Here is a 27,851-nt window from a genome sequence, read left to right as displayed (position 1 = left end):
CCAACAAATATATCAACGCCAGTTCCGGGCGAACAAGTTATTGCTGGCAACACTAATACTGTCGCTCTCTCTGCACCGAATTCCAATATGTTGGTGTTATCGCTACCAGCATCTATGCCTTCCTCAAGTTCCAACAGTAGTTCAAATTCATCATTTATCTACACGCTAAGTGGTGATAGTACATTTTTTAATAGCTCTGAGTTGTTGAGGGCGATTGAGCATTATCAGCTGCAGCGTAGCCAGCAACAACAGCAGCAAATACACTTACAGCAGCAGCAACAGCAACAGCAACAGCAACAGCAACAGCAACATCTACATCTACAACAGCCACAACATTCACAATTAGTTTTTGGGCAGTCACAAATGGTTCAACTGCCACATCCACATATTGAACAGCTGCAGGTGCCGCATCCACAACAGCAACAAATGGAAGTGTTTCTCCATCAGCATATGGATCAAAAGCAACAGCAACATATTCATATATCACAATCTTTAATGACAGAGCACAGTTCGCAACAGCCACAGCAAAACCAACAACAACTACAACAGCATCTGCAGATTTCACATCCATTGGCGATCGAATGCAGCCCACAACAACAGCAGCAGCAACATCAGCAACAGCAGTTTCAAGTGGTGCCCACGCCTCAGCCGGTTATATATCAATTATTAGATGTGACACAGGTAAACACTTCTACTACCACACAGCTAGAGGATTGTAATGCCCTTACGGCAGAATATCAAATTAACCCAGATTCCATATAAAAAGCGATGCTGCTATAGTTATTAAAATCTCTGGTTGCAAACAGTAGCCGTCTTAGTTGAGATCAGTAGAACTGCACATTCACATGAAATTCCTTTTTTTTGTGAGGTTTGGGTTTAATGGCCGGGATATTGAAATCCACACAATGCCACGTTGAATCTCCATGAATGTTGTAGTATTTGGATTTTATAAATGTGGCACTTGCTGTAACCACTTTGACAACTTTGGTTAATGGATGCAATTAGAGATATTTTGTTATTATCATTTACCTCAAATTTCATTTCTGTGAGTATGTCATCTACATCATCTTTAGAAAAAATTGCACCAGCTAATGGTGTGAGCACGATGAAGTCCTTGGTAATCAGGGCTACAAACCACTCTAAAAAACGGGGCGGTTTGGTTCAATGGTTCGAACCAATTAGAAAAGCTTGTACTGGTTCAAGAACCGGTTCATGAGTATTTCTGAACCGCGGTTTGGTTCGGTTCAAATGGTTCAATTTTTTGAATGTCAAAGGATGCAAATACTACAAAAATGTCATAAATCTACGTATATACATATATAAATATAAAAGCCTTTTATTGAGATCAAATTCAAATATCCACATGTATAGTGGTGTAAATTTTATGTTTATTGTTTTAAGTATAATTTGTGCAAAAATTATGAAAATTCTTCAAAGTGTCATCTAACTTGCAAAACTTTTTAATAAGAATTTCTAGAAAAAAATTTTTAAGTTTTAATTTGATTTTTGGTTATTTTTTCACGGATTTTCTTCCATACATGTATGTTCGACAAATTTTTTGTATGAAAAAAAAAAACAAATATATCCACAAGTATAGTGGTGGAAAAATAAATAGGGACGCGACATTTTTAAAATTGTGGCAATTTTTTTGATTCAATGTTTCTTGTTTGGAGTATAGTGCATATTCTAATAATAACCGAATTTATCCAAGTTTGAAAATGTGTGCAAAGATTATGAAAATTCTTCAAAGTTTCATCTAACATGCAAACTTTTTAATAAGAATTTCTAGAATTTTTAAGTTTAAAGTTCACTTTTGGCAATTTTTTCACAAATTTTTAACCATACATGTATGTATGTTCGACACATTTTTTGTATAAAAAAATAGTAATACACTCCACAAAAAAAGTATTTAAAATCAACGCGATCAATGCGAAATTGGAAAAATTTTAATAAACTTATTTAAGGTTTGGACAAGTCGTGTGTCTAGTCGAGTAGACAAAAACAATACACTCAGAATTGACACTCAAAATCTTGGCTTAATGTTGAAACCCTCATTTTCGGTAGGTGGAGCTTACACTAGGCCTTAACCTCATATTTACATGGATACCTCTGGTCAAAATAATATGATTGCGATATTTGACTATTTTTCTTTCGTTTCTTTAATGAAGCTTTGTACGAAAATTAGAAAAAATCTACAAACTTCAACAAAATTTCATTGTGGTTTAAACTTTTTAATCAGATGGCTCATTCAAATTTAATATAATAAGTGCAAGTTTGAATTACATATCGTAAAATCCGCACCGATTTTTGATATTTTTTTGCTGGCGGTGGTGCATTTTCTTCCATATAAAAACATTTCAAGCATTTTTTATATAAGCGAAATTATAACTAACACAGATGCCATTAAACTCAAAAATGTTTGCAGTTTTACCATAAGGTTGCATTTTTAGACAAAGTTCTGTACAACAAAACGTGAAAAATGCTTTAATGGATTTTGAACCGAAGCGAACCATTTTTTGGATGTGGTTTTCGGTTCGGTTTTAGCATTTCAAAATAAAAATGGTTCGGTTCATGTTTCGGTTCGAAGCCTGAAAAAAGCGACGGTTCGGTTTAAAAACCGGTTCGGTTCAAAACCGGTTTGCAGCCCTGTCGGTAAGAGCACAGTTTACCAGATCTACCATTGTTGTAGATGCTAACAGACTTGCCTGTTTTATCGTGAGTACTATTTTGTTATTTTCTGCTGTTGGCTGTGATGTTGGCGGTTGTGATACCTTGAATGTGCACACCATAGCAGTTGCAAAGAACATTATCATCTTTAGTTCTGTATTTGCAAAAAAAAACATTACATAATAAATGATACGAGAAACAAAAAACATAAATAATAGGAAAATGATACATATGACATATGTAACGTGTTTGCTGCAAGTAATTATTTAAAATTTAACATTGGCTTTTTGAAAGAAATTTGCTAAATCAGTGATTTTGGCTACATTATTCTCCCTGAAGATTTCCTCAAAATTGCATGCTTCTTTGAAGACGTTGTGGCTGGATCTATGTGCAGACAGAAAACGACAGTGGAAAGTTTGGTGTTCATAGCCATCCGGGACTCCACAGCGACATAGAGCCGAATTGAGCGCTTTAATTTTGACAAGGTATAGCTTGTCGTAGGTGTGTCCAGTGAGGACTCTATTCAACGTTTTAATTTCTTTTGGGGCTACTTTCAGCTTTTTAAGCCACGTAGTACTGCTCCTTGTGGGAAAAGTAGTGGCGAAAAGGTTTCTGTTAGAGTTAGAATAGGCTTAAAAGTTGTTGTAAAATTCATCATATATCCGATTTTTGATCCGCTTACATGCCTCATCTATTGTTAGTTTAACTGTTTTACTGCTGTTAAGTTCAATCGACTTTTTAGCGAGCTCATCTGCTTTTTCATTGCCTGGTATATTCTTGTGGCTGGGAATCCATCTGATTTGTACACTATGGAAAGGGTTTTGGCTTATTTTTTTTATGTATTCTTGCCGCTATACTATTGTTTGAATGCATATTTTTGAGAGTTTGACATGAAATTAGGCTGTCAGGATTGAGCTGGCATGTAAAGAGGTAGTTGGTGTCGTGGGGGGACTCTCCACATGCCGGGCACTCATTGGGGATATTGGGGTCGAGTCTGGACAGGTAGCTGTTAAGGCGGCTACAGTATCCAGACCGTAATTGAGCCAGGGTAACGCGGGTCTCTCGTGGCAGTTGAAGCTCCGTCTCTTCTACAGGTGGTCGGCGATACCCCTCAAGGAGAAGTATTCATTTTGATTGGCTATGTCTATTGCTTCCTCTATGGCTAGTGATTCACCGAACGCAGACGATGACTTGAAAGGGATATGAAAAGAGTGTTCAACGTTTGTATTTAATATATAGATTCCACAGCCCGTTTTGTCCACAGATAGAGACGCATCCGTGAACATAATGGTATAGTTTCTCTTCAAATAGTCATCAACAATTGAGGCATGTTGGGTTTTTATGCATTCGACTGCCATGTCAGTTTTACGGGTGAGAGTTTTTTTCCTATAATTTCTAAATTAGTGGCTAGTTGATGCGAGGGAATTACATCAACATCATCAAGATTTTCTGCAAATTTGTTGTACACAATAGAGTAGCTAGAATTTAGGAGCAGGTTTGATTTGATTGAAGTTACTATTGGGTCTTGTAAGGCTGTCAGTTTAAGTATTTCTTTGGCTGTGAGCCATATTGCTCTTTCAGATGGAGGGAGCTCATTTGCTAAGGCGTATATAATTGGGATTGGGGTGGACGGGGTAACACCCAGGCATCTTCTCAGGATTTTGTTCTGCAATATCTGGATTTTACTGAAGGCAGATTTGGGACTGTTGGCAAGAGTAGTGTTGCAGTACTCGATCTTAGATCGCACCATTGCCTTATATATGTTCAGAGATTTTTGTGGATGTAGGCCGGACTTGATATTGGTTATGAATTTGAAAAGGTTCAAGTTTTAGCTGGACATTTCTATTACATTGTTGTAGTGGTCTTTTGACGTGAGAGAGCTGTTAATAATTCTGCCCAAGACTTTCACAGAGTATGGAAGTATTGTGTTATTTATATTTATACCAACTTCTTTTTTTGGGCCTCTACTAATGTATAGAACTTTTGTCTGGCTCGGGTTGAACTTGAGATTTAGATGGTTGCACTTATTGGAGAAGAGATTTAATTTATACTGAAGGTTGCGATTTGCATCTTCAAAGCTGGCGCCTGACGAGACAAAGAAGAAGTCATCTGCGAATTGGTATATGTGTGTATTCTGATCAATTAGGTCATGCAGGTTTGCAGTGTAGATGTTGAACAAGGTGGGGGAGAGACAGCTGCCCTGAGGTAGGCCGTTGTGAATTTCAATGGTGTTGCTTCCAAGTTTGAGAATTCTAAAGGCAAGGAAATTAGTTATCCAATCGACATACAGTTGTTCAATATTGAGATTTAGGAGTTGCGTTTTTAAAATATTAATGTCTACACAGTTGTAAGCGTTTGAAATATCTGTGGTGCATACAATTATGTGTTTTTTTTATCTTTTTTGAGTGCGGCTAGTTGGTGAAGCATCTGGTTTAGACACATTGCGGCTGATTTATTGTTCCTATAGGCATATGTTGTGGTTGGAAGTTGGCTGTTATTTTCTAGAAATTGGCATATTCTCTCTTTTACACAAGAGATAATTACTTTTAGGAGTACTGGAATTAGGGCTATGGGTCTGAAATTTTGGAAATCACTTAACTTTTTGTCTCTCTTTGGGATAGGAACCACCTTAATTATTCTCCATTGATCGGGAATTTTGTTGGTAATGAAAAAGTCATTTAAAAAAGTCTTAAGGTTATTTAAAGTAAGATCAGGCAAACGCCTGAGCATATTGTATGATATTCGGTCTACTCCTGCCGCTGAGTCCTTTTTTTTCGTAAGAATTGTGTCTTTGATTTCTTCGAAAGTTAATGCCAAGTTGGGGCAAGGTTCTGTAGGGTTGTTTAACGTTAGCTGTGTGCTCTGTGTTGGGACCTGATCTTTCAAGGAGTTCAAGAAAAGTTGATTATTGTCGCTGTTCCACATTCCTACATGATCCTGGGTATAGTCGCCTCTCAGCGCTTTGATAAAGCACCAGCCCTTTTTTCCTATACCTGCGTTTAGTTCCTTGTTGTTGTTGTTGTAGCGGCTACAACAACCCCGCCCAGGACGGTCGGTATCTCAGTCGTTGTCGTCAAGTTCCACTAACGGCAACCCTAGGAAGCGTGCAGCTTCTGTGGGGTTTGTCCACAGGGACAAGGCCGTTAGGGTTGTCGGGTTTTCCGGGCATGCGAAGAGATGTTTCGAGTCATGTGGGGTCTCTCCGCATGCCGGACACTCATTCGGCATATCCTCATTCAACCTTCTCAGGTAGGAGTTCAACCTGCTGCAGTAGCCGGAGCGAAGTTGTGCAAGTGTTGTGCGTGTCTCCCGAGGCAGATGAAGCTCCGTCTCGTCTATGTCCGGGGGTGGTATGCCTAGAACGGCATTCACAGGTCTAGAGCCTACATAACTCGAGACTGAGTCCCTGTGAATGCCGTTCAGGGCCTGTCGGTAAGCCATATATTTACATGTTTGTGTATACAAGTGTATTTACAATGGATGTGTGTGTGGGTGCACGTTGATGCACATGCATGTTTTTAGTGACAACCTTTTCTTATCTCATTATTTGGATGAACGTACAACTTATTAAAACACTTGGTTGGGATTTAATGTTATTTCATTTCTCTTGCTTGCACAAGAGCAGCCGTTTGTATCGGTCGAGTAATTACAACTGAATTTGCTAACTAAAATATTGCGGCGACTACGCCTAAATACCTGACGCTTTCTTACCACCTACCAGATGCTGCACATGTTTTGCCGTGTGACTTGCAAAATGCAATTCGGCAATTTTACCTCTTGCTGTTGGCTTTTCCGCTGCAGCGATGTTGTTGTTGTCACGCGCTACCTGGTCGACGCATCGTCATCAATATCGGTGGGAGAGTTGTTGCTACGCTATTTCCACACTCAAACCTGCCGACGCGACGTCAGCAATATCGGTGGAAGTGGAATGTTGACCGGATACGTGTTTACCGGTGTTAACTACTAAGATTGCTCCAATTACAGAGATGACAAATAGGAGTAAGAGAAGTGCGCCCCCTGATTGTAATGAACGGGCGTTAACGAGATCATGCAGCCTCGCTATGTGCTTAAGGTTCCTCATATTTACTTTCTGTAAGCATGGTAGCGATAGTAAATCAATGTGTTCGGTGAAATTTACATATTGCGCACGTGCTGCTTCGGGATGCGATCGAATAATTTTAGCCCAGTTGACGTAAGTCATAGTGTTTACCGTAATCTCTCCATCAAATGTTGAAAGGAAAGTTCCCTTCGTTAGTTTCGTCAAGTTCTGGGTTTGTATAGATGCTGGTTGATCGCTGATTACCAGTATGCCATTATCAACTTCCTCAATAGCGGGAACATTATCGGCGGATTTTGACTTACATACATTTTGCAGAGTGTTGGTTAAGTAGTTGTAGCGTACAGGGGCTTTCCTTCAGAGGCTGACAAAAGTTTGCCGCTACAGCCTCCTTGCAGTTCTAGAGTGGAATGTATTTACCATTACATTCAGCAATAATGTCTGTTTCTAGAGCGATAATTTTTCCGTCATGGATCACTGGCAGCAACTTTACATTATTACAAAATCTGTCTATTTTTGGAAATTTAATAGCAAAGTAAATTAAATTCGTATCTTGAAATATCTTAATTTTAGAAATGGACAATAAATCACTTATGCTAATATTTGCAGAGTGTTCAGCAGCTAACAAACCATTGATCTCCATACCATTTAGTAGGATACCATTTAGCAGGTCAATTCGTCGATTTTCTTTTGTGTAGCTGAATTTACCGCTATTTGTTGTTCGTTTGGGTCTAATAGGGCATTGGTTCTGGTCTCGAGCATTTGAAAGTCGTCAGAGTCTGGAGTCCCTGTTATGTATTTCAAGGCAGTCCCCAGAATGGTAATACTTCTAGCGTACAGATGGTGTATTTTTATCGCGTCCAATAGTTGTAATATTTCATTAGCGTCATTCTCCAGTAGTCGTTTAATATGTGATTGTGGGAATTGGATCAGTAGTTTGTCTGTCTCCTCAGCTATTGCTTCGAATGCTGACAAATTAGTTTGGTGAAGTAAAAAGCCATGCTGCTCATAAACAGCTACAGCTCCGGATGTAATTGGGATGTAGTAAGAGTTGGTATAATCGAGTATTCCTGCGTTGGCTCGAAAAGCTTAACGAGAGCAAAATGATCATGAAAATTTCCGATAAGCTATGTCACTAAATAAGGTATGATAAGGCAGCAGCACGATGATTCCTCAGGTGGTGTTGCAGCAGCAGGAAGATAGGATTACGATGATTAGGATGCTTTATTTTTTAGAGCATTGGCTCTACACTTTTTCCCACTAGTTATGCAGTGTTTTAATTTTTAAACTTTATCTTTTTAAATTGTTAAAAAACTTCATAAATGTTCACGGTGTTTGTAAATGAAATGTTTTGTTGCGTAATAAATTGTTCGCGGCTCACTGCTTATATAGTGGTTAACTTTCCCGCAATTGTCGAGTGGATTCGAACCACGGCTACGCACAGGATTTGCATCTAGAAAAATCAAATAATTTATCTGCAAGTAAAATAATTTCTTCAGTATTTTGATTACTGCAAGAAGTCAAATGAATTTGTATTTGTTGCGGTAACTTCCTACTCCATAATTTAAATAAAAGTTTTTTACTGACAATTGATTTGGAACCTGCTAAAGATTTCATATGTCTATAAAGTTCTGATGGTTAACGATCACCCAGTTCGGTTTTTGAAAATAATTGCTCTAATCTCTTCGCCGTTGCAAATTTGTTGATTTTGTTTGCACAGGATACGCCAGGATCGCCAATATATCATAAGCTGATATTTTAAATATTGATTTAGTTTTAATTTTTAAGTACAGTTTAATTACCCTACAATAAAATGTATAGTAGAAGAGTGCCGTTGGTGTAGATTGATGTATCACTATATTCAATGGCTTCGTTGACGTTGCTGCACGGAAGGACTTCGATTTCGCTTATTAGTTGATGTATTTCCTGCTTTAGCCATTTGGCATGCTCGAATCAACTCATTAATGTCTTCCTTAAGGATCGCTACTTTGCTCTCTATCTCCTGTGAAAATTTTGGCAGGTTGTTGCGTCCCAGAATCTCATTTGTGGCCGTTGCAATTCCGTTGAGAACCCGTAATAGTTCTTGAGTGTTCTTGAATATTTCAGAGTTTACCTTATATTGAAGGTTGTTATTGATTACTAATGCGTCTTGGCTCCGCAGGACTTCAACCCAGTCTAAGGCGTCAGGTGAATCCACTTCCAGGCTGACGCAATCCAATTGATTGAACACGTGGGTCTTTTAGGCTTAAGGCCCTTCAGCTCGTCGAGTTGAGTTTGAGTTTTCTCCAACTGATAGTTGATGACGTCAGTGATAGCGTTGGTCTCGTTCATCCTAGAGGTTTCGTAGCTCAGACGATTTAAGATTTTCTCATAGCGCGTCAAGTCGATCATGTTTACCAGTGTCCGTTCACTATCTAACCGTACCCATCTGGTACAGTTAGAACAGGAGAATCTAGGCTGAATGCGACATATGCTTGTGCAGTTGCACAGAGGCAGATTAGTACACGGAGATTTGACATTCGGTAGTTAGTACGATCCTCCAATGGCTTTCCCTACAATTAGCCCTTGATTAAATAATTCGCTAGATAAGATTACTCAACACCTCCAGCTTTATCCTTGTAATTTTTATTTATAACTCTATTTAGCCTTATTTATGTAATTTTTTTTCGTATATTTAAACTAAAATGTACTAAAATATTTTAAATCGTTAAAACTTACGCTGCCGCTGGTTAACATAAAGGATTACTTTTTTCACGTAATTCTTCGTATTTCATGATCCAACTACACGAGATCTGACAAGATGAAGCAAAAAAATACGTAATTTTCTGGCTGACATTTGTAATTTCGGCGCCATGTTATTTTCTATGAAAAGTAAACAAAGCATATGAAGACGAAGCATAAAGAAAAAAATGCAAGCAATTTTGCAGCATATGTTTGTGCTAACCAAATTATTATTTTGTGCGTGTTTTTGCCACCACTCACCGCGCACTTCATTTTAAATACCTTTGCACAAAAAATTTATTGAAAATCGCTTAAAAATCACTGAAATAAACCACCGACAAAATACACATAAAGAAAGAAGCACAACAGAAATAGCAAGCTTCAACATTACGAACGCCACACGCTTTTTTCTCAATTGCTATTACAAATGGCTGCTTCTCAACCGGTCAGATCTGTTCTAATTGGTTCATGTTCGTATTTGCATTTGATTGACCTCATCCCCAGTATCAGAAGAGCTCCAATAAAAAATACTGATGGACTCATTCTTTTACTGATTACCAAGTGATTATGAAATTTTTGTTTACGTTTGAAAATTTGGTGAAGACTAATTAACCGACTAATAATCGAAGAAATTTCGATACCTTTCGAATCGAGTGTCATGAATCGAAATTTTCCTCTATTCGACCGGCCATTTGTTCACGAGAGCCTTGATTCGGGCCCTGATGTCCCTATTGTTCGTATAACAGCCATCATAAGTAAAGGATATGGAAAAAACAAGGTTGAATGATTTTGGTTAAGTGCTTACCACGATTGCAGGTTACGCTCTCAACCCAGGTGACGGCTCTGGCGTAGAAGGCATCCATCAAAGGGATAATAGATACTAAAAGCTTCTAACATTTGTTATGCTCTAGCTATTTCGTAATGTTCTAAAAAGTTCAAATAGACATGTAGTGATGTGCGAGTAGCTTTATTTTGTACAGATGGGTCGAGTGAAACACTAATCTCAGTCTCATCTCTGTTGGCTGTTATTGTTTCGACTGGCTGACTTTTCAAACACTGTATGACGTAAAAAATTTTGGTGTTATTGTTTTCAATGAAATTTTTTTGGGTAATCTTGATCAATTCAGTTATGAGACGCTCAAATTGAGATACGAGTCCTCTTTGGTATTTCTTCTTCTTCAACATTCGCATTACATGAGAAATCTTTTCATTGAGATTTACTTACCGCACATAATATATCTCAGATTTCTTTTGCATAACTTATCTCTGATTTCTTTTTTATTTTGTGATTGTATTTGAAATACTTAACACCTCTGATCTACTGGGAAATACCTTTATAAGAAGCCAGCTTGAGCTTATTCGTCTCATCCAAGTAAAATTTGTTTGCTCCATTTGTTAGCTTTTGATTTCGAATTTCGTTGTTGGGATATGGACAAGTGCTTTACAAATCCCATTTTATAAGACGGAAACACTTTTGTCGCAGCTATGGCTTCACTGCAGGCATCCAATTCAAAAACATTTTGAAGCGTTTCATCAACGGCCCGCTCGAAACTTTCACCGTAGAGTGCGAGATGAATGGAACTGTTCCGTTCATGGAACATTGCCTGCAACGGTGTTCAAGTTCTAGTTCATCATTTGCAGTGCAATAAATTTACAGAAATTTTGCATCTTGTTGTGTCACAGGGAGCAAAGAATCGATTTTGTGGTATATCTGGCCTTGAACTTTGAATGTTGGCATGTAACCGTCATTCGTTGCCCCAAATGAAGTCATTTGAAACCAAGAGTTGTACTTGCGCATGTTTTTCAAGAAGTGGTTTGAAAATGGACTAGTGCCAGAAAGCAATGGCAGCTCAGTGCAGTTTTGATTGTTGATATCCTTTTTGGCTTCTTTTGCAATACTGTGCGAAGTGGTTGAATTTGTAGCTCCTATAGCATTGAGCGAATGAGACGAAGTGTTTTACTTGAATCTTAATGTATTCGAAGTATAACCTTGATGACTTTCACCACCGGAATAAGTGACTTAATTCCGCATGTTAATTCGGTTTCAGATATGACAATTGGTATGCCAAAAATTATTCAAATTTTTGTCACGCAGTGAGCAACAATTTTAGGTTTCTGCGAAAAGTGTTAGCTGCTGCTGCATTTGTGAACGTTAGTTTGCACCTGTCCTAACCTACATATTTCAAATCCTTGATTTTTAAGGCGGTCATAATCTTTGATGCGCTTATTGGAGTGTTTGTTTAAATATACAATATAGGGTCACTAATGGATAGTATTGTAAATTACGCCTGACTTACTTGTATCCATCCTCTGTGGTACTCGTTGCACTGTCGCCAGTTTCGATGTAATCTGTCCTAGGTATCTTTATTTTCATTCTGGAACGACTGCTGCTCCAGTTTCTGCCTCTTTGTTGCATTTCAGCATCGTTTGGCTTTTTCGATCCGGCTATCAGCACCGCTATTTCGGAATACCCTGGCACTAGCTTAAATATATTGTTGAAAGGTCTGCTTCCATGGGCTCTGATACTTCATTATTCCTTGCATTGCCAAGTTTATTGCAACAGTCATGGGTCATAGTGATTGCTACATGCTTTACTGTTGGGTTAAATGTACATCCAGACATAAGGACTGTGTGTCTAGGACTGAGACCGAACAGCTCGATTGGAATATCGTCAATTTGATTGTCAGATTTCTTCAAAAATAATTTCGTTCATTCTGGATTCCATTTTTTGAAACTACACTATTCATCGTGGTCAATGCCTGGAATATTCACGTATCTTGCAATATAGATAAGTTTATTTTTTCCTTTTGGAAGAGTTCTTTCTTTTATTGGTTCAAAATTTGTATTGTTAACTCAAGGATTCATGTAGAAGGGTTCTTTCTTTCAGACGGGTAGGTTTGTCACTAAAATCTTAAGGGATTGACCCAATGCACGCTTGCTTTGCTTGCTACTAAAAAATCTACTAAAATTTATGAAAGTTGGCCTAGTGGCAGCTTTACTTTCCTTGCTCGAATAGCCGAAATCTCTATTTGACAGCGCTTTGTAGGCTTTTGGCAACTGTTGACATTGGAGTTAACGTAACTCATATGGCGGTTAAGACCGCGCTATGGCGGTACTGCTTTGTTTCCGCTGGTCTGGCGGCAAGTGGATACCGCGCTCAGGCGGTACTGCTGATGTTGCCTCTGCTCTGAAATTCACCTCTGTTATTTTGCACTCAACACACATCTCTTCTCCATTTGTTTTGTTTAATATTAAAAAAATTAAGTTCCTGTCAAATTTTAAGCCCTTTTCGAATTCTGTGTACTCTTGTAACCGGTAAGTTGTGTTGCCATCTCATAAGCCCCGTGAAATATGCAATGCCAGAATTTCCACAATTCTTCATAGCTGAATTGCTGAATATTTTAACTGCATTACCAACGTAACTAGAATCGCGGTGACAAGAACTGGTAAAATTTTTTGGTAATAAAATTGTCCGTTTATAAAATCTTTGGTAACGTGCAGAATAGACCTGTAAGTGTCTATATAGGTGAGCGCAATTATCAGTGTCCGTTTTGTAGTTCAGCCGTATGTTTGTCGGTGTGTTTATTATGTGGAGCATTCCCTGCAAAAAATTGTGCGACTAATCTCTAAAGAGAGTATTCCGAGATTACTCTCAATCGGCATAATATGCCGCCTTGTAAAACACTTTGCAGATTTTCAATGTGATCGCAAATGAAAAACATTTTTGGATAACCTAAAGGGCTAGAGAGAAGTTTGGAAGTCGAAGTCTCTTACTAAATGCTTCTTCCAACGAATTTCTCGGCTGCTGTTGGCCATTTCAGTGGCATATTTTAAAATCAAGTGTCAACCCGCTAATCCTAGTTGGTTTATCAACTGTCATGTCCTATGAGACATAATTATTTCTTATCACTAACAGGCAGTAAAGAAAAAAAAACACCATTCTCACTCTCCCGATCTTGCGCACGAAACGATTGTCCAATAAATAAAAAATCAATCAAATATAACTCGTAACAATGCTGTTGTGCTTACACTACTCTCCTTCTTATATAGGCGCCGCGCGATTGTGACCAACGACAACAACAGCAACAGCAGATTACACAGCTGCTGGAAAAGCAATCTCCTAATCTGCTGGTTACACAGGTGGGTGAGCGAGCGGAAGAGCATGCAACAAATCAAACACAATACTCAGTCACACCGGAGCACACATTTTATTTACAACCACATTGTATAAGTATAACCGAAGTGCTGCGCGATAATCCCATTGAAGAGCAAACCTTTTCCATAGCAATACCGCCACTATCCTCATCATCAACATCATCATCCTCAGTAAAATCCACTGTGAAACCTCATTACACAAACGATATATACCAGGTAAATGATAAAGCAGAGCACAATCCCGCACTGGCACCAAAAGTGTACGACGCACTTCACACAATCGCAATGTTGCAGGTAAATGTTAGAGAAGAGCACAATTACTCTATGGTGGCACCATCGTCACCGTCACCGTCACCCAAAGTATTAACACCACTATCCTCACCAAAAGGCAATTGTCGCATGAGACCCTCGCAGCGTCTAAAGCCATTTCTCTTTCGTAGATTAGAAAAATTTGACTATTTTAGTCAAGTGTCAGCAGAGAATATTGCCCACTATGAGTTGCAATGCACCAGCATTGGTCAGCCATATTTGCAAGCGAAAATTCGCACGCTGCATCAGAGAACTGTTGTGAGTGGCGATATTTTCTCGGCGCTTCTACCGCGTCTCTCTCCTTCGCTGTTTAAAGAGTTGTTGCTTGTGTTGCAATATCTGGGTGAATTTCACTACAACACCTGGGAACAGCGCAAACAACGTGCATTAATTTCGAAAAGCTCATATCGCACACTTCACACCTTGTGCGCACAAGCTTTACTATTATTTTTCGAATTCTCAACACCATTTCAATGTAAATGTTTGAGCTTCGAAGATAATTTATGTTATATTGAAAAGCGAAATTTTCTAAGTGCCGCGGTTCGTGCTGCGCCAAGCGTGTCAACTGTGCGGCCGGATGACAATTTTGATGATTTGAGCTTGGCCATTGATCCGCAAATACTGGAGATGATGGCCGAACTCAAGCAGAGTTTATGAAAGTTTTTTGTTTTATTATTGTTACGAGTAATATACGAGTATAGGATGCACTGAATGAATACTCTGCTTATAAACTAGTAAGATGTTGAGAATTAGGGCAATAAAATCCAGCCTTTTAATTGAATTATTGGATTACACTTTGCTTCTAATGTTGCATAATTTTAGGTGTACACTTTTAAATATTGAATAGAATTTTTGGAATTGTATGTATAACTGACTATGTTCTTGGATAGCTATTTTACATTTGTATTATGTCAAAATCGTTACAATAGGGTGATTCAATAACTTCGACGTGCATTTTCATTCTACTACACTTTTAACATACTACATATGTGCATAGTATGCAGCTATAGAATCAAATTCATCAGCTGATTGGATATGCTAAAGCTAGTATCTAAATTATTGAGAGTGGAAATGATAGTTTTCTTTATAGTAAAAATCGAGTCCGATATATCAAACGTGCTGGAATGAAAGTTAAAATCTTGACATAAACAACGGAATAATTCGTTTAGTTCAAAATTAGTTTAGCATGGCTTCAAAAACAGAGGTCGAAAGTGTCCTGACACTCCAAAGGGAACATTAAAATTTACCTCAGCCAGGAGGGCCGGGCTATTAATCAAGCCTGTCATTAGTTTTACAATAAATATTATACCTAGCATTTCTCTGCGACTTGCGAGTGTAGGCAAATTTATGAGCTTTAGACGACTTGTGTAAGGGGGGAGATTGTAATCTGAATCCCAGTTAAAATCACGCAATGCAAAAAGCAAGAATTGTTTTTGAATTGATTCAATCCTCTCTGAATGAACTTGGTAGCGGGGATTCCAAACAATATATCCGTATTCTAGTATAGGTCTAACTAAAGTGGTAAACAGAGCTTTTGTAACATAAGGATCTTTGAACTCTTTTGACCATCGCTTTACAAATGCAAAAACAACTGTCAACTGACAGGTGAGCCATCTTCTCGTGTATCAAACGTATAACATTCTCCTCCATTTCGTAAGGTATATAGAGAAGACTTTTACCTGCCGGGTTTTTCCTATAAACAAGTCCATCCACTAGTTCGTAATCTTTTACTTCTTGATTCTGTAAACGATTTCGTATTGACTCAATGCCCTTATCCTGCTCTTGAACTGCTTTTCACTCCACTCCCGGAAAAGCCAATAAAAGGTTATGAAAAACCTTGACGTGATGGGGTTGAATGGACGTCGGTTTTTGATTCAGTGATCAAAAAAACATAAAAATAATGGTCTGGTAACAGGAAGAATTAATTTTAATTTTTTTTTGTGGAGCTGTGCAATCAATGCAGTCTTCAATTAATGGTAAGGGGTAGTTCCCCTTACTAACTGTTAATTTTTTAAGTGCCCGATAATCAACACACATTCGTATTTTCCCATTTTTCTTTTTTACCAACACAATAGCGGAATAAGTGGGATTCAATTCAATTTCACTCTTTTTATTAGAAAATTATACATGTAATTTTAAAAAGTACAGTTATTTTTTTCCTCCGATGTCTTTATACTTGCATAAATCTTCACCGGCATGCTCCTATACCAACTGTTTTGGAACCATCGACTCCTTTACAAAACTAACCGGACTACCGGTATCAAAAAGAGAGAATACCACTTCAGATATTAACTCTCTAACCACTACATATAATAATAGAATCACGTTGTGATCCTATTTTAAAATAAAAGATATTCTTTCTTTATATTACAAATCGTGGTTTTTATCTATTAAATTGGTTTTCTAATAAATAAGAGCTGCAGAGGGAAGAATTAAATTATGAGTTGGTTATTATTATACTTGCTATCAGGAACAACGGGAGCACTGCAATCCTAGAGCTGGATACGGAACAGGAACCACTAATGGAACTGGTCACTTTCACTTTAGAAATAGAACTCATTTGCAAAGTTTGCAAATTCCTCTTTTATCACCTTATTCCAGGAGTGGCATGATCGAATTTGGCCAATCAGAATTCGATCACTCCAATTTCATCTTTTGGAATGCAAACATTAATTCTTAGCTATTTCACGCTACTTAACACTTGCAGTGGAGTAAGGTTTATGAGTACTTATGTTACTCCGGTGATTTACTTTTAATTGCAGATGAGGCGTGAGGTGCGCGCTGCTTCACTTGATCTTACTTATGCTTGCAATAAACATGTACACATGTACGTATGTATGTGTATGTACGTTTATGCATTGTGTAGTCTCAAATTTATGTAGCCGGTGCATGTATGTATGTATGTGTGTACGTTGGCCGCTACTGTGCATTGTGTGGTGTCGAATTAAGTATGTTTATAATTGGTATCGTCGGTGTCCATTGACTTGAATATCGGACTAATAGAGTTTGTTGTAGTTGTTGTTGTTGGTATTGGAGATATTGGTGATGACGTTGGGAGTGTGGTGGTTGAATGTGTAACTACTCCCCCCTTAGATTTGAACTGCTCCTGAAGTTCAATCACTTGGTGCGTCGAATCTTCCCTCTGCACTCTTTTACAATAATTCTTACTTTCTATACAATATTTCGTTAGTAAGATTACTAATAAGAGTACAAAAACTACTGTTAGTGAGATTTGAAAAATTAACATTATTTTTGTGATTGTACCTTAATTCTTTGATTTCTTCTGTGTTCTCTATATTTTTTAAATGTATTTCTTCCAAATTATTTATATTTATGCTTATATTCATTTCATCATAAAATGGTAATATTACTAAGTTATAAAATATGTTATCTACATTTTCGTAAATATTATCTTCTATACTAAGTGTACAATTTTTAAATTCTATAATGTTATTTCCTTGAATTTCATAATTCATTTTGTTACAATCATGTTTCAATTTAATTTTCTGTAAATTTTTTGTAAACAAAGTTCCTTTTTCTATTTCTCTGATTTCTGTTTCCTTATTTGTTCTACTAGTACAAAAATTGAATTTGCTTTTAAACAAATTTTGAATACATTTATTACTTAATTTTAGTCTTCCTTTAAAAAGAATTTCATCATTAAAATCAAAAACATTTTCTGTATCTGTTATATAGTTTTGTTTATCTATATTTACCTCTTTTTGAGCTTTATTTGGTATTGATAAGATTTCGATTTTAAAATAATCTTCTTTGCAAAATTGTGGTATCATTATAACAACGATTAAATTCTTTTTAATTTCAATAACATTACTCTTTATATATCTTAATTTTTTATTATTTACATTAAATTTAGTAATTTCCTTGTTAGTTAATACATTTCTTCCTAGTATTCCCATCCTTGAAAATGCTATTAAATCTTGAATTTTTTCTACTTCATTTAATAAATAATTAATATCAAATTGTAATTGTATTAATTCTATTGCTTCTACATCTTTCTTTTGCAATGATGTCAAATTTCTTAAAACGGAATTAGAGTTTTTTAAATTTTCCTCAATTTTATTTGCTAACAAATCAACATTTTGTTGCAATTCTAAATTAATATTAATTTGTTTATTATGTGCATTTATTAGATTATGATTGTTTTCATCAATCAGTTTTAAATGATCGTTTAGTTCTTGTCTATCTTCATCATCCATTGTGCCAAATAAAAAATTCATTCCTTTTCCTACAATATTCATTAAGGCTCTTTTGTTTTGTGTCTAATTCTTAATGGTTTTATTGAAGTTAGTTTTGTTTCTACTGTATTTAATGCAAATAATAAGTTTCGTGTAGACTTATTATTTTGAAATGTAGCATTAAAGTTTATAATTGCTTCATTTAATTTTGCTATTATATCTTCATAGTTTTCCAAATCAATTATGTGATATATCTTACTAAAATTCTGTATAACATCCAGTTTTTCTTTCTTTAGAATAGTATAACCCGTTTCATAATTTAGTGGTGTTATCCTTATATCTTGTGCGTCAACCAAAATTATAGTTGATAAAAACATAAGTAAGACTGAAAATGGAAAGAAAAATACCAGTATAATTAATTAAGTAATTATTTTGCAAATTTGTGTTTCCTCTTAATTCTCTGTGGATGTATGTGTCTATTTCTATTATCTAACACTTTTCCATTATTCAATTTTACTTTTATTTTTTTATATTTCGGGTCACTTTTTCTTATCCTATCTACTTTTACAAAAATATCATCTTTATCGATTAAAACTTTGTCAGATCTTGTTATGTTTTTATTATTAATAGACATGTTTTGCTTTTTTTATTATTTGTTCTCTTATTTTTGAGAATTCTTCATTTGTAATTTTGTTTGTCACAAAATCAACTGGTCTCTTATTTATAGTAGAATGAATGCTACTATTATAAAAATGTACCGATTTTATTACTCTTTTTAAAATTGTTTCTTTATTATTTTGTGATTTTAAAAGACGAAGGTGTTCATTAATTGTACCGTGTACTCTTTCAATATCACCATTACCCGTTTTGACTAGTGGTGATGTGAAATGTACATCGATTTCTTCAGTATTAAAATATTCTCTCTTGTATGAGTTATTAAATTCGTTATCAAAAACGTATTTACTTGGTTTTCCAAATATTGAATGCCTATAATTTAAGGTTTCAATAAATGTTTGACTGTTTCTATCAGTTATAGGTGCTATAAGCAAATGTTTGCTGAATTTGTCAATAAACGTAAAAAATATTTGCCTTTCCGCAATATACAAATCTCCATGTATAGTTTCATTTGTTGATTTCGGAATTTCTGTTTTTTCATACTTGATTTTATTTTCATGTCTATCGTGTTTGGCTTGTTGACAAATTTCACAATTGTTTATATACCTTGTTACTAATTGTTTCAATTTTGGAATATAAATTTTATCTTTTAATTCTTTGAAATTTTCATCGATTCCGCGATGATTAAGCCTTACATGGTCTTTTTCTATGATTTCGAAGGCTTTTTCTTCGTCTTCGATATCATCCAAAAAGATATTGCTTTTTAATGCCTTGATACTTGAATTTCCAAGGGTTTTAATAAAATACCTTTGAAATTGTATGTATTTGCTTTCATTCGGACAATATACCGTAAAAGTTTAAATTCTTTAAAATTTCCCCGAAATTTTCATTTATCACATTTTCATAAATGAAAATTCGTTTGTTTTTAAAAATGGTTGTTTCGTGAATATCCTCACCATTCACTTTATCTTCAGTGATAATAATTTGATTTTTAAACAAATTAATTGGTTTCTCTGTGATCCAAATGTGATCATTTGTATCCTCTATTGCACTATGTATAGTTGCACATGTAGACTGTACATCGTCTTGCGTTTCGTCTATGTCCATATCTTCCAATGCGTTTACTTGTAATCTACTCAAAAAGTCCGCTACATTATTTTCTTTTCCTTTAATATATTCGATATTAAATGAATACTCGTTAAGTGCCAATTTCCATCTTGTAAATTTACTGTTTTCTTCTTTTAAATTATTTAACCAAATTAAAGGTTTATGATCAGTTTGTAATTTAAAACGTTTTCCATACAAATATGGTCTAAAATATTTGCATGCCCAAACTATGGCTAATAATTCCTTTTCTATTGTTGAATAGTTCTTTTCACTGTCGCAAAGCGTTCTGCTTGCATAACAAATAGGATGTCCGTTTTGAGAAAGTACAGCACCAATTGCGAATATACTTGCGTCTGTTGTTAAGACAAACTGTTTCTCAAAATCTGGATATTTTAAAATTGGATAATCTATGAGAAGTTGTTTTAATTTCTCGAATGCATTGATATATTTTATATCATTTCTATCTATTTTCTTGTCTTTCTTTAGGTATTTCACTATTGGATACGCAATTTTACTGTAATCTTTGATAAATTTTCTATAGTATCCAGTTATGCCTAAAAATGATTTAATTTCCTTCACTGTAGTTGGTAATTTAATTTTTTGAATTGCCTCAGTCTTTTTTGGATTTGGCTTCAATCCTTGGTTTGTGATAATATGTCCTAAGAAATCTGTTTCTTTTTTTAAAAAAGAACATTTGTCAATTTGAATTTTGAAATTAAATTCTTTTAATCTTTTGAAAATTAGATTCATTGAATTTACATGTTCCTGTAAACTCGTACTAAAAATAAGTATATCGTCTAAATATACAACACAAATTTGATTGATGAATGGTTGTAAAACATGATTCATCATCCGTTGAAATGTTGCTGGTGCATTCTTTAGTCCAAATGGCATTCTTACGTATTCGTAATGTCCATACTCAGTTGAAAAAGCGGTTTTATGCCTGTCCTTGGGATCCACTAAGATTTGATGAAATCCTTTTGCCAAATCTAGTATTGAGAAGTATTGTGCCTTTCCCAGTTTGTCAAATATACTGTATATTTGGAATAGGAAATTTATCTTCAGTAGTTACCTCATTTAATTTCCTATAGTCAATGACTATTCTCCATTTCTGAACTCCTGAATTGTCCATTTTCTTTGGAACTATCCATAAGGGTGCATTATATGGTGAAAAGCTCTTCTTTATGATTCCATTGTTTTCCATTTCATCGATTTGTTTCTTTATTTCTGCCTTGTGAACCTCGGGGTACCTGTAAAGTTTAGTGTAAATAGGTTTATTAGTGACTGTATCAATAGTGTGCATTACCTCATTTACGCTTGTTAAACTATCCCCCTCTTTAAAAAATAATTCTCTATTGTTTTTTATAATTTTTTGCAATTCTTGTTTTTCTTCAAGATTCATTGCATCGTTTTGCAATTTTTTAAAAATTTCATTGTTACTTACATTTTCTGTTTGTATTTCCTCCGTTTCCATTATATTATTGATATATTCTTTAGATTCCTGTACGTAATAATCTTTTATATAGTCTTCGTTAAACAAATCTTTCATATTTAGTTTAAACTCCTCTTCTTCTTTGGTATCCTCGTTGACATATTCCCTGTCACTATCGAGATCATACACGCTTATAAAATCCTTTCCTTCTCTATTTTTATATAAACCTGTGTTTTCTTTTCTTTTAGGAAAATGTTCATTTTCTTTGTGGCTTTCTAAATTTCTAAAACGTATTTCCTGTCCGTTCACTTTCATTATGTTCGTTTTGTAGGATAATTCTATTTGTAATGGAATTAGAACATCGTTTCCCAATATTCCATTATAAGGTCTATCCTCAAACGCGTCCATAACTAAGAAAGTTACGATTGTTTTACATTTATCCTTAAATTCTCTTGGTAACCACGTCAAGATATATGTATCCGCGATTTCCTTCTTCTTTCCGGTTATTATTATTCTCGGAACTTCTAATTTGCTTTCTAGTTCCCTTGGGAAAACTCCTCTATTTATAATAGATGCCTCTGCGCCTGAGTCCACTAAAAGTTTCACTGGTATTCCTCCAATGTTCACTTCGATTATTGGGATTCTCCTTTTTCTTTGACCTTCTTCTGCCAAGTTTTCAACTAAAACATTATCGATTTCCATAGGCTCTGCCACTTGCCTTTTTGTTTGCCTCGTATTACCGCGAGTAAACTGTGTTGGTTGATAGTTTTGTTGCATGTTCACATTCTGCTGTCTTGCATTCACTGTGGGTTGTTTGTTTTGCCATTGATTATAATTTCTATTTAAATCACTTGGTTGATTCACTTGATTTTGTTGGTTCTGATTCACATTTTGATAGCGTTGATAATTCTGATAATTTCGTGGTGCACTTGTATATTTATTTTTATCACTTTTGTTCACATCACTCGAATTGAACTTTGTAAATTGATACTTCCTATCCGACCGCGTCCAATTATTTTGTTCTAAAATCCTATACGCTTCGAATAAAGTTTTAATATCCCGCGAAATTATAATGCTTGCCGCGTTAATTGGGATTTTTTCTTTAAATAAGTTTAAAATTGCTTCTTCGTTACATTCGGGTTTTCTATCTATCGATTTTTCTTCCGACAAATGATACTTATTGTTTATTCGCGTTAAAATACTAGATAATTCGTTATACGTTTGAGTTATATTCTTATGCTGAATACTTTCTGCAATTTCCCTCAACTGTAAGAACGTATTTCTCTCACTGAAATTTTCTACTAATATCCTTTTGATATCCTCCCAGCTAGTATTGTCTATACTATATCTTAGTAATGTGGTATTCGCTTTCCCTACGATTTTATCCCTAATCTGTAGTACTACGAACTTTTTTGATTGTACCGAATAACTACTCATACTGTTTATTAAAAATTCTACTTTGGTCACGAATTGTACAAGTTCTGTCGCACTGCTACCATTATACTCACCCATTCGATTAATGAAATTGAGTGGATCGAAATTGATTTCGAAATTTCCCCTACTGTTCCTTGTCCTAATGATCCTTGTGCTGAAGTTGCCATGGTGTCCTCGTCTTCTTCTGATACTCTCCTTGGTATATAATAAGGTTTCATAAAATGCTCAATATACACAAATGTAATATTCGATTTACAATTGTTTTACCGGATTCTTTTTCTTTTGTATAAAAAATTTTTATAAGATTGAAATATTCTTTTCAGGATTTTTGGTCTGATCCCAAGAATAAAATCTTTTTTCTTTAAAAAAAAAATTTATACTTTTTAAGAAAACTCCTTCGCTTAAGTTAGTTGAGACTGCGCCAATAACAGAATCACGTTGTGATCCTATTTTAAAATAAAAGATATTCTTTCTTTATATTACAAATCGTGGTTTTTATTTATTAAATTGGTTTTCTAATAAATAAGAGCTGCAAAGGGAAGAATTAAATTATGAGTTGGTTATTATTATACTTGCTATCAGGAACAACGGGAGCACTGCAATCCTAGAGCTGGATACGGAACAGGAACCACTAATGGAACTGGTCACTTTCACTTTAGAAATAGAACTCATTTGCAAAGTTTGCAAATTCCTCTTTTATACCTTATTCCAGGAGTGGCATGATCGAATTTGGCCAATCAGAATTCGATCACTCCAATTTCATCTTTTGGAATGCAAACAATAATTCTTAGCTATTTCACGCTACTTAACACTTGCAGTGGAGTCACCAGTTCAGAGTCTATTCGATTCTTGGGTATGAGGCCTTATGTTGGACAGAAGGGGGAGTACAAGGGACTCAAAATGGAGAAAATTAGCCTATGGTTACAGAAGATATGGAATTAACTAACCGACGAAGACCTGCGCGCCAAATGAACTTTTCGCTCAAAGTTTACACTGGTGGCAAATGTAAATAAGGATTAAAATTTAAAAAGTAATTAATACAACTTAAGTAAAATCTGTGGAAAATTAACAATAAAATCAGACAGGTTCTGCAATTCTCTTCCGAGTGAATGTCAACCCCTACCAATTTGAATTCAAAGCGAACTTGACAAAATTCACTCGGAAGTGCATTGCAGAACCTGCCGGGATACTTTTTTCGCAAAATCTATAAAGGACCCTTTTATTTCTAAAAAAAACCTTGGTAACAATTATTCGTCGCCACGCTGTACATCATAAATGAGCACAATTTGTACAACTTCAGACACATGCAAATTCAAAATTTATGTTATTAATGCGTTTAGGCAACTTTGACGTGCCCTTCTGCCTTCAGAGTAATGCTCCGTTGATTGTATCGGTGTGTTCATGCCCACACCATCGGGAGGGGAGTCTTCTGGCAGCATGGTTTCTTCTGATAAAAAAATTCGTCGTTTTTGCAGTATGTTGTGAAATATTGCGCATGTGTAAATAATAAATGCGGCATTTGTGTGGGTATATTTGAGCACACGCTCTTTGGATAAACACCTAAAGCGAGACTTTAGGACTCCAAATGCGCGCTCTATCGTATTTCTTGCCTTAATATGTACCGTATTGAAAAGTTCTTCATTAGCAGATGAAGGGCTTGGTATTGGCGTAAGAAGCCATGGCTCTAAAGGGTAGCCCGAGTCGCCCAAAAGCCATTTAAAGGCTCCAGAAACATGCTCTCTGATCAGCTTAATTCGTACAGGCGATGTTGTCCATATACCGGCGTCGTGGCATGAACCAGGAAATCGTGCATTTACGTTCCGAAAAATTAGCTCTTCGTCACAAATCTACGAATAGGGTGATTTTTATTAAATATTGCAATGTGTTGCTAGCTCAACCATGCGTTTTATATACTTACAGCTTCAACGTTAATGCTGCAATATCCCTTCCTGTTCATGTATTCATGAGGCACTACCCCAGCGGTTGAAGATGGCGGAGAAATTATGGCGACATGTGTGCAGTCAATAGCACCTATTACACCTTTAATAGCGAATTTGTTGTGAAAACTGAAAATGTTGTATAAATTAAATGTTAAATGAATGTATATTTCAAAATGTGTACAGAACTTACCCCCTCTTAATGCTGTTCAGCCGAATTGGGAAAACTAATTTCGACATGTTTATGTTCAACAACCATCCTGCATATCTGTTTAATGTTTCGCGAGACGCTTGGCTGACTCATTGCGGCAAAGTGGCTATTTCCTATGCAGCTTTGGTAGGAGCCATTCGACAGGAAATATAGTACTGAAATAAACTAGATTGAAGGCAGTAATTAGTGAAGCATATATATCTTTTTGTATGGCCAGTATCCTTACTCGAAGCTCCAACGGAATTCTAGATTTCCGAGTGTAGTTGTCGTGCGGTTTTAATTCTTGGATAAGGTCCCAGCACAACGACTTCGGAAATCTAAGAAATCTGCTGAAAATCTCCTCCTGCAGCAAAAATGGATCCTCCGTATCACGCAAGGTTGCCAGAATTCGCCTGCGGACATTCCTAGATCATAAGCAAATTTCCATTTATATAATTGTATTTACTAAAAATTGTGGGTAATGTTTTGTTATTTGCCCACGAGTTTTGGGTAAGTGGGCGGAGTCATACCTGCCCATCGAACTCTTAACCCCTGGGGATCCATTTGCAAATGGAATAAAATTAGCAGTTTGACACAGAAAATGTTAACTAGGGTTACGCCGTCCACAGTATTTTTGTGTAGAACCTCTTTCCGCGCTGGTGGCCTTCGGCTGCGCTAAAAAAATAAGCCTCATCAGTCCAACTCCGGCTACGCGATCCACAGAATTTTGCGCACAATTCACAAAACGTGCATATTTCAAACCGAATTTTTCAATAAATTGCTCGGAAATTTTAGAGCTTCGTTTTAATTTAGACCTTGGACACAATAATCTGATATCGTTGGGTAAATAACTACACAGTACCCAAAATTGGGGCTACACAAATATTACCTCGCTTCATTTTCGCGTTTTTTAGGATAAAATAGAAAGCAATTATCTCTTCCTCCATAATTTTCTTTGTTTGGATTGTTTGATTGTATATTTTCGTTTTGTGACCTCTTGAAAACCAGCTGACAAATTAGTGACTTTTTTTTTGAGCCTAGAGATGTGAGACAGCTTACTGAATACCAATTAGTCTCAAAATCGATTTTCACCACGAAAAGTCTCTATTAGTGACTAGAGACAGCTTACTGAATTCAGTCATTAAATTTATGTAGCCGGTGCATGTATGTATGTATGTGTGTACGTTGGCCGCTACTGTGCATTGTGTGGTGTCGAATTAAGTATGTTTATAATTGGTATCGTCGGTGTCCATTGACTTGAATATCGGACTAATAGAGTTTGTTGTAGTTGTTGTTGTTGGTATTGGAGATATTGGTGATGACGTTGGGAGTGTGGTGGTTGAATGTGTAACTATATGATATACTTACAAAATTAAACTCGGCGATGACATCTTCATTATATGCTGCTTCATCTGCTACAAACGTAACATCCTCCCCCCGTAGTTTCAAAACTTTTGCTGGATTCGGTCAATAACGATGGTCGTGGTCCATTCACCAGCAACGGAAACAAGAACCATCTGGACGAAGTGGATATGGGCAACTGGGTGTGGTGTGCCCATAACGCTAGCAATTGTAGCAGAGCGTTACTTGTTGCGTGTTTGTCCTCGGCTTGAATGTTCCAGCTGGTTGCTTTACGTTTGTTGTTGTTTGTTGCCTCATATTTCTTGTTGTTATTAATTGCTTCGTATTTGTGTTCAATGTATTGACTGCGAAATATTTGTGTTGATATCTACCTATTATGGTCTTCAACTCATCTAGAGTACGTGCCGTCAAAAGAATTTGCATGTTGGGTACATTCCCAATACCGTAAAATGATAAAATCAATAACTTCCGTTTCGGAAATATTAGCACGCTTTGCCAACGCCTGCATACTAAGAACGTAACGGTGTATAACTCGTTCTTCCGCTTCCATCGCCGCTGCGATAGCATTTTATAAATTTCCTGCCGAGAGATCTTAACATCAAACTCGACAAAAGACCCGAGCAGTCCCCGTCAACGATCGACGTAGCGCCAGCAATTTAAATTTGTCGTCCGCCCCCGACGACTCCAATATCTCCTCAAAATCGTTGAGAAAATGACGAACCGAATGTGACACGTCGTCGCCACTAAATTTGGGGAGGGCATGTTCGATGTCCACGAAATCTAAACGACGTTGACTCATTATTGGGGTCCGACCTTCTAGCTCCTCAATTTGCTTCATCAGTGTTAATATTTCGAGGCGTTTTTTTAGTGCATTCACATCCTCGTCTATATCTGTAAGCCTCGGCCTTCTATCAGTTGTATTAGTTGGGACGACTGTATCCATGGAAACGGCAGTATTGGTCGCAGCTTCAAAGTCGGTGGAACAGGCGGTAGCGGCATTGTTGAGAAAGTGTACGGCAGCGGCATTGTTGGGAAAATGTACGGCAGCGGCAGTGTTGGCAGCATATACGGCATCATCATTCTCGGCAAGATCATTTTCGGCAGCGGCATTTTCTTTTCCAACGGAGTTGGCAGTAGCATCATTTTCGGTTTCTGCGGTATCGGCAATGTTTGTAGGGTTGTTTTCTCCATCTCCTATAACATTTTGTAGCAGCTTACGTTGCTGCTGAGTGGTGGCAGATGGTGGGAAATCCACACCTGCGTCGGTAAGTAAATTAACCAAGTCTTGCCTTGGATTTGCTATTAGTAAATCAATTTAGATTTTTCCCGTTGCGCTTGGTATCGACCTTAAAGCTGAGATTTAAATTAAGGAATATTTTGTTCTTTACTCTGGGATTATTACCTATTTAGTTATTTGCTAAATAAAACACGACTTTCGGTTTATTCTTCTTTTCATTCTTTTCACATATGTATATTCTACAATATATTCTACAAGCCTGTGTTTAATCTTAAGATCTGAACAGAGTTGTATTTACTATTTCAATCTTAAAAGCACCCCTGCGTACCATGTAACGGTAGTTTTCGAAAAAGTAAAAAAAACTATATTTAATGTTCCGCCCTAACTTAGACTTTTTATGTACTTATTTTAATTATCGTTATTTTGCCTACA

The 27,851-nt window shown here is 36.2% G+C and overlaps 2 protein-coding genes across 2 annotated transcripts in view; one reads left to right on the top strand and one right to left on the bottom strand.

Annotated features, from left to right (window-relative positions):
- LOC118738883 (kelch-like protein diablo) overlaps positions 1-27,851 on the bottom strand; it is a 61,742-nt gene that overhangs the window by 11,213 nt on the left and 22,678 nt on the right. The gene's annotated exons all lie outside the window — the stretch shown is intronic.
- Positions 10-14,933, top strand: LOC118738886 (transcription factor SPT20 homolog). The gene is made up of 2 exons (XM_036469911.1): positions 10-681; positions 13,496-14,933. The coding sequence occupies exons 1-2, from the start codon at positions 88-90 to the stop codon at positions 14,564-14,566; spliced, it is 1,665 nt and encodes a 554-aa protein (XP_036325804.1). The 5' UTR covers positions 10-87; the 3' UTR covers positions 14,567-14,933.

This window comes from Rhagoletis pomonella, unplaced genomic scaffold (assembly GCF_013731165.1).
Source record: "Rhagoletis pomonella isolate Grant_MI unplaced genomic scaffold, Rhpom_1.0 Rhpom_scaffold_00005, whole genome shotgun sequence".
Taxonomy (NCBI): Eukaryota; Metazoa; Arthropoda; class Insecta; order Diptera; family Tephritidae; genus Rhagoletis; species Rhagoletis pomonella.
This window is presented reverse-complemented; position numbering and strand designations above follow the sequence as displayed.

Coding starts and splice junctions, on each gene's coding strand:
- LOC118738886 (XM_036469911.1), top strand. CDS start 88: ATGTTGGTGTTATCGCTACCAGCATCTATGCCTTCCTCAAGTTCCAAC. Junction 682..13,495: donor AATTATTAGATGTGACACAG/GTAAACACTTCT, acceptor CTTCTTATATAG/GCGCCGCGCGATTGTGACCA.